The sequence below is a fragment of the Artibeus jamaicensis genome, unplaced genomic scaffold, assembly GCF_021234435.1.
Source record: "Artibeus jamaicensis isolate MK-2021 breed Jamaican fruit bat unplaced genomic scaffold, CSHL_Jam_final contig_76, whole genome shotgun sequence".
NCBI lineage: Eukaryota > Metazoa > Chordata > Mammalia > Chiroptera > Phyllostomidae > Artibeus > Artibeus jamaicensis.
This window is the reverse complement of record NW_026521954.1, coordinates 13705407-13712853: the sequence shown is the minus strand read 5'-3', so window position 1 is coordinate 13712853 and position 7447 is coordinate 13705407. Positions and strand designations below refer to the sequence as shown.

Sequence of the window (7447 nt, the reverse complement as noted above, 5' to 3'; positions counted from 1 at the left end):
GCCTCCAAGGGCCTGTCCTTCCGCAGCTGCATCCTCTCTCTGTAGTGGATGGGCCTGTTGACCCTGCCACTCCCTCCCCGGAGGTGAGCCCCCGGAGGTGAGCCCCCGGAGGGGAGGGACTCCTGCAGCCTGGGGCACCGGGGCACAGCGCAGTAGCTGGCATGGAGTGAGCGCCCACTACATGTTTGTGAAGGAAAGGCTGGGGACACAGAGGCAGCCAGAAAAACTGCCTTTCCCCACATGGGAACAAAGCTTCTGTTTCTGGAAGGAGCTCTGTGATTGAGAAAGGATCCCAGAAGCAAAGGAAAAGAGGCCCTGGGAATGGCATGGGCCCAGGACTTTCCCAGACTGCACACTTTGTGTAGGAGGGTACAGTGCTCCTTCACAACTTCCCTAACAGAGTGACAGCAACTCTGATGACGACAGTACCAGGTGGCGTTATATCCCCATTTTACAGATGGGAAAAGCGAGGCACAGGGCCTAGCTAATTCAGGGGCACATCAGGAAGAGGAGACACAGCTGGCACGCTGCAACCTGGCCCACCACAGCAGCCTCTCCCGTCTCCCAGGTGACGAGGCGCACTTCTGAGAAAACATCATGCACATCTGTCAGGTGCCCATTTCCAACGCAGACTCGTCCAGCAAAAATAAGTCAATGGCCGAGGAAGTCGGGTGACAGCGAAGGGCCTCTCAAGAAAGAAGCTATTGTACACCTCTCCAAAGAGGCTATTTTCTGCCTCATTTTTATTCCCCTGCTGCTGCGTGCTGAAGGTCACTGGCTACGTCTGCACAAACCGGTGAAGTCACGATGAGGAATACTTGGCTGGGGAGCCTGGGGCTGGGGAGAGGCTGAGGGAGGAGGGAATGGGGGAGAAGGAGGTGAGGCAATTCATCAAGGGCCAGCCTGGCCTGCTTTCCCTCCCTGACTGGCCCAATGACCTTCTTCCTTCGGGGTGACCACTCCCCTGGGCTGGCTTTCCGGCACACCCACAAACAGCCCAGCCGCAGGAGTCGGTCTGCATTCCTGCCACCGACTACTGCTGGGTGCTGCCCCCAGCCCCACACTTGGAAGAGCTGGAAAGGTGGGTACCAAGTTGAGGTTCATTTTGTTCTTCTCAGAGTTTGCTTAGTAAGAGTTTGAAACTGGGGTGGGATGTTGGGCCTGGTCTTGGAAGAGTATATTTGATCATCTTCTTGAGAAAGAAACAGAGAAGCTGGCTGCTCTGAGGGATGGGTGAGGACTCAGGGAGAGGGGTGAGGAAGGCAACTGGGGGAGGAAGCTGTTCTGCTTTGGATTTGCCCAGGCCAGACCGAGAGGACTTCAGTGTTAGAAAAAGAAAAATCTGGAGGGAGCAAGGCTGCCCTTTCTGCATGTTGCATGGCTCTGGGGATCAGGAGCTACTGAGAAAAAGCCACCTGCTGATGGGGGAAGAGAGGGGTGGGCTTGGTGGCTCAGGCTTCTAGCTCGCTCCTTCTACAAGTGAGCTGAGGGATTAGAATGGACCAGGCTGCCATCTTCCCAGACCAGACCCAGCAGGGAGGCCCAGGCTTGGTGGCCTTTTGGTCCCGTTTCTCTGATAATCTTGTCTTCCCCTACAGACCAGGCACAGAGCAGGGCCTGAAAAAACCACTTGGTGGCCCACAGTTCAAACTAAGGGGGAAACTGCGCCAAAAGGCCGAGCCTGATGCAAACCAGCCTCACTGGGCAAGACTCGATGGCTCAGGAAACAAGGAGTCAGGGCTTCCTGAGGTTCAGGGAGACTTTCCTTTTTGTTAGGAGAAAAATATCTCCATGACATGTTAATTATTACCCAAATGTTCCTGAAAGAGAGCAGTCTGGTTCTGCTCTACATTTTTAAGGAAGAACTTTCCAATGAGCACAGCCCTCCCCCGGGGCAGGACAGCTGCAGAAGGCAGAGCTGGTCCCCTACGCTGGAAAGCTTGGGGCTAAGCTCTGGAGGGGATGGTCCCTGCTTCCTGGGCTTCCATGTAGTAAGCCACACAGGCCAGGCCAGAGGTGGTTCCCTTGTCATTCTGACCTTTTGCCCCTACCTGCCACTCCTTTTCCCATGGCTTCAATATCATCTTCCAGGGGATGGGCTTGAAATCTCTATCAGCACTTTGTCTTTGATGTCTAAGAAAAGAGCTGCCATTTACCGAGAAGGTGCCAGGCTCTGAGGAAAGACTCTTTGATGACAGCTGCTGAGTGTGGCCGCTATGCCAGGGGCTTGGAGAAAACCACACACTTTCCAGTCTTGTCCTCAACTGTCACTCACTGTGGAACCTTGAGCAAAACACGCACCTCTGTGCCTCAGTTTCCCCACACTTCAGAGTGGGGGTAACAACAACACCGCACAGAGTTCTCGTGAGGTTCACACAAAGGAACAGGTGCCAACTGCTTTTAACTGCCTGGCACGTGTGTTCGATAAATGTCAGCGATTGTAATCGTTTCTTCTAAGCTCCACGGCAAACCTCTAAGGGAGGAGTCATTACCCCCGTTTGCAGATTAAGAAAACCGAGGCTCGGAGAGGAGGTGCAGCCTGGCGTGGCTTTGCAGCCCAGCATCTTTCTCTGCTCCTCTGCAATAAAAATAACAGTAACAGCAACCCTCAGAGGGTCGGTGGCAGAGAGGTCTCAGACCAAGGCAGTGAGTTTCAGAATCCACTCTTTCAATCACCTACTAGCTCACCTTTCTGTAATGGTGGTGATGGAAAGTATAAATACTTCAACGTGGGTACTGGCTTTCAGAATGGCACTTGCTTTGGGTTTGGAGAAGGTCTTTGAAAGTGCAGCTGACCCTCACATCAGTTTTTTGGAGGCAGCATTGATCCCTGTGGGCAGATTTAAAGATGTGACAATCACTCAGCATATGCCCTCTCGTTTAATCTGCACCATGACTCTCGTTGGTATGACTGCCCTTATTTCACAAGCAGCTAAGAGAGGGTCAGTCAAACCTTCCCTGGTGATGTCACCGTTACTTTATGTTGGGATTAGGATTTGAATCTGTGTCTGACTCTAAAATCCTGGCTGGGTCCCAGAATCTTTGATGGAGTTTAAAAATGAATAAATAAATAAAAGACACAATTCTGGCCCATGGAATCTCTTAAGGTAGAGCCTGGACCTCTGATTTTTACGAGTCAGAAACTTAAAAATGCACAGCCAATATTGAGAAACCTTCCCAGCTACACCTTCACTTCCAAGTGCCACAAGTCAGTGCCAGCTGTTTGTGGAACGTCCCAACTGGGCCCTCACCAGCATCTGCCCTGTCTCCTTCCTCTCGGGGCCTTGGACCACCATCCAGACACCCGTTCTCCCCTGGGAACTCAGCCATCCTCCACTGCTTCCTCTCTCTCCCCCACCCCCTGCCACCCAAGGCTGCCCACAGTGTCTCCCCAGCCCCTGCCCCGCTCTGCCTCTGCCGCTTCCACCCTGGAAAAAGCCTTCCTCGTTGCTGGCTTGGGTTCCAGCCACAGTCTCCCAAGTCATTGCCCCCTGACTGTCTGTCTCTGCTTCTCCCCCTCTGTGTCCCCATCTCTGCCCGGGCTGTCCCCAGCCCTCCCCCCAATCCTCTGGATCCCTGAAGTCTAGCCCATGTCCTTCTTCCTGCCACACTTCATGAACTAAAAAAGCTATCTCATCATCCCCTTTTCTGCTTAAAACTTCCACTGGCACAAGCCTCCCAGCTAATATCCACATTCAGCACAGCAAACCCAGCCCCTCAATCCCAGGCTCAAAGTTCGCTCTTGAGCTTCGACTCCTCCCTGGGGGCACAGGCCAGGTTCCAGCCACACTGAATTTCTACCCATCCCCCAAAACAAACAGTGTCCTTCCACAGCCTGTGACTATGTCCTGTTGTGCCCTCTGCCGGAAATGGGCTTCCAACTGAGCTTGGTTCAAAAGCTCCTACTTGTAGGATCTAGCCCAAGAGTCACCCCCTCTGGGAAGCCTTCCTGGAGTTCCCCAGGGAGATGGACACTACTTCCTCCATCCATCCCTAGCACAAGGCTCCATCTTTAATCACAGAGTGAAGTTGGAATGATACGACGTCTGTCCCTCAGTGAACTCCTCACTCAACAATCACATATTAAATGTTTCCCACGGCCAGGTGTGGGCCCAGGTGCTGGGGATACTGATGAATAAACAGAGTTTCTGCATTCACATCTACTGAGCACGGTAGAGAAGGGGCATAGGGCACTTCAGAGAGAGGGCACAGCACTGCGACAATCAGGAAGGCAGGGCAGCAAGTCTTACCCATGCCTGTAAGGAGGGGTGCTTAGGGAGTGGCAGGGGAGGGGGGGTGGGGGGGTCCAGAAGGGCCACTCATTCCCCCTCATGTGCCCCGAGACACCCCGCCTTTGACCTGAGACTCCCCACTCCTGAAGAGAGGACTTGAGAGGACCATGATCAGATTTGTGGCTCATAAAAAGCCCTGTGAGTTTCTTGAGATTTTTCTGTCAATTGTCTTGAAGAGCACAGCAGTTGACACGGTTCCTGGGGCTCAGGAAGCCCTGGAGAAATACGAGCTGAAAGAAGGTGTGGGCAAGGTCCCCTTTGGTGAGGATGGATTAGATCCAAGGACTTGGGGTCCCTGAGATTTCTGTCTCTGCTGACTAAGCCTCGCCCCGCCCCCACCCCAGCGGGGCCCGCAGGTGCCGGACTCCAGCCATGCTGGCGCTGCTGTGTGCCTCCTGGTTCCTGGTGGCCTGTGCCTCGGACGCCAGTTTGAGCACGGAGGAGCAGATCCGCGACATGCACGCCAAAGTGACGGAGATCTGGCAGGAGGTGACAGGGGGGCGGGCGCCGGACGGTGGCCAGGACCCCGCACTCCACGCCATCTGCCGGGTGCGGCCATCGGCCTCACTGGGCGCGGAGCAGCCGCAGGTCACAGGCTTGGTGCTCTTCCGGCAGCCTGCGCCCCGCGCCCAGCTCGAGGCCTTCTTCAGTCTGGAGGGCTTCCCGCCCGAGCCCAATGGCACCAAACGCGCCATCCACGTGCACCAGTTCGGGGACCTGAGCCAGGGCTGTGGGTCCACCGGGCCGCACTACAACCCGCTGGGTGTGCAGCACCCTCAGCATCCGGGCGACTTTGGCAACTTCGCCGTGCGGGACGGCAGCCTCTGGAAGTACCGCTCCGGCCTCGTCGCCTCGCTCAGCGGCCCGCACTCGATCGTGGGCCGAGCGGTGGTGGTGCACGAGGGCGAGGACGATCTGGGCCGCGGCGGCAACCCGGCCAGCCTGGAGAACGGCAACGCGGGCCGCCGGCTGGCCTGCTGCGTGGTGGGTCTGTGCGGGCCTGGGCCCTGGTCGCTCCTGGCGCAGGAGCGCAGGAAGCGGCGGCGGGACAGTGAGTGCAAGACAGCCTGATCGCGGTGGAGAGCTCCCGCGCGCCCCAGAGCCCCTCTACGCCCTGACACCCCTTCTGGAGCCCCGAGATCCCCTCCGTGTGCCCCAAGACCCTGCCCCCACCTTGATTTTCTCCCTCTGCTCCCAGAGACACCCTCTACCCTGCGGTCCCACTACCACCATGGCTGAGGTGTCCCCAGAAGTCCCCCTGAGTTCTCCAACCAGGTATGCTGAACCACCTGCCTGCATCCAGAGGGCAGCCCAACCCCCTCCCCCAGCTCTGAGAACCCCCAGAGGTACACCCCTCCATCGAACACATACCCCACCTTCCTTGAAGATCTCCTAGACTCTTGAGGCTCCTTTCTACCTTGACACCCCGACCCTCACCCCATGAGCCCTGAGACACCTCTCTGCCCTAAGGACTCACCCAACCCCCACCCCTTACATTCCTCCTATGCTCTCTGAGACCCTGCCTGAGGTTGCCCAGGATCCGGGCCTCCCCACCCACCACCACCATGTGGCCCTGCCAGCACATGCCGTCTTCAGCTGCTCTTGGCACCCTGCCACCCTGCGGAGAGCAGATAGATACCCTTTGGGGCTGTTTGCCAATCTTCACGTTGCACATTAAAAACAGCAGCTCTGTATTGCACCAGGGCCTTGGTTACTTTTTTTGTTTGTTTGAGGCCTCTCTCCCAGGCTCAGTTACTATTTGGAAATAGCAAAAATATTTCCAAAAGTCCCTGTAGGACTTATTGTCATCCTCTTTCCAATTCTGCTGGCAACAATATTTAGTCACCCATTCTTCTGGGAACAGAGGGAAAAACAGTTCAGCTTCCTGGGCTACGTCCTGAGCTGTGGACCCAACCAGACAGAAGGCAATCTATCTGCAATAAGCTTCTGGCCATTCTGACACTAGAGCCACTGGCCCGGGCCCTGAGCATCTCACATCGACCCCCAAGTGCAGTATGAAGTCCATTTCCCAGACGGTCAAGACGGGGCCCATGAAGCAATGTCGCTGGGCAAGTTTCAGGGAGGCGGGTGTTGGCAAAGGAAGCTGTCAGCCCTTCCACAGCCAGGACAATGTTGTTCTGGACACCCAGGCTCCTGGAAACGGTGGGGTCCAAAGGCAGGCTCATTCTAATTCAGGGCCTGCTGGAGTTGCGGCCTCTTTTTGAAAATTATAATCTACATATAGACTAGATCAGTCTTGCGTATCCACCTTCATTTACTGAATCAAAGTCCTCATAATAACTCTTCGACCTCCTGGGGTACACCCACTCTCTAGCTGGGTCTTTTCCACCCTGGTTACTTGGAGGCAGCTTCCATGTCTCCCAGACTCTTAAGAGAGTGAGTCATACTGAACCATAGCCAGAAACCCATCCCCAGTGGTTATTTTTACCTCTTACTAAGACTAACTTGTTATTGAAAATTCTTTCCTTGAAACCAAGTGACAAGGGGAGAGAAAGGCTATTATTGTCCGGTGACTTTGCTCCACCAACTGGTTCTCACCGGTTTGAAATATTAACTTGAACTGTCCAGGTCAGCACAGAAAAGGAATGAGCAAACTGAGTCTTTAAATATCCTGATCTCAGAGGCGTGTTTAGCTATCCCCACAAAGAAAACTTCTGAAAATGAGGCAGCGATTGCATAGGGACACATGACGGAGAGGAGTAAAGTGCGGAACATGCCGTCTTCGACTCTGAGCCCCAGAGTACAGGTTAATTCATTATCATCCTGGGGGGTTTGTATTCATTTTTCAGGAGGAAGCTGGTGCTTTCCATCACTTACTTGCCCTCTGTATTTGTCTGTTTGGGCTGCTATCACAAAATACCTCTCAGACTGGGTAGCTTAAAAACAACAGAAAGTCCTCACAATTCTGGAGGCTGGAAGTCCAAGATCATGGCCCCAGCATGGTCAGGTTAGAGGCATCTCTGGGGTTCATAGCCAGTGCTTTCTCGCTGCATCCTCACTGGGTGACAGAGGCAAGGGATCTCTCTGGAGCTTCTTAGGCACTAATGAGATTAGCGTTCCTCCCCACCCCCGGCCCCCCACCCCAACTCATGATTTTGGGATCTCCCAAAGGCCTTACCTCCTACCTACTACTA

At 54.7% G+C, this 7447-nt stretch overlaps 1 protein-coding gene across 1 annotated transcript; it reads left to right on the top strand.

The window, feature by feature from the left end:
* Nucleotides 1-971: 971 nt before the first annotated feature.
* On the top strand, nucleotides 972-5991 carry SOD3 (superoxide dismutase 3). Its single transcript, XM_037155528.2, has 2 exons — nucleotides 972-1081; nucleotides 4637-5991. The coding sequence occupies exon 2, from the start codon at nucleotides 4665-4667 to the stop codon at nucleotides 5361-5363; it is 699 nt and encodes a 232-aa protein (XP_037011423.2). The 5' UTR covers nucleotides 972-1081; nucleotides 4637-4664; the 3' UTR covers nucleotides 5364-5991.
* Nucleotides 5992-7447: the final 1456 nt, after the last annotated feature.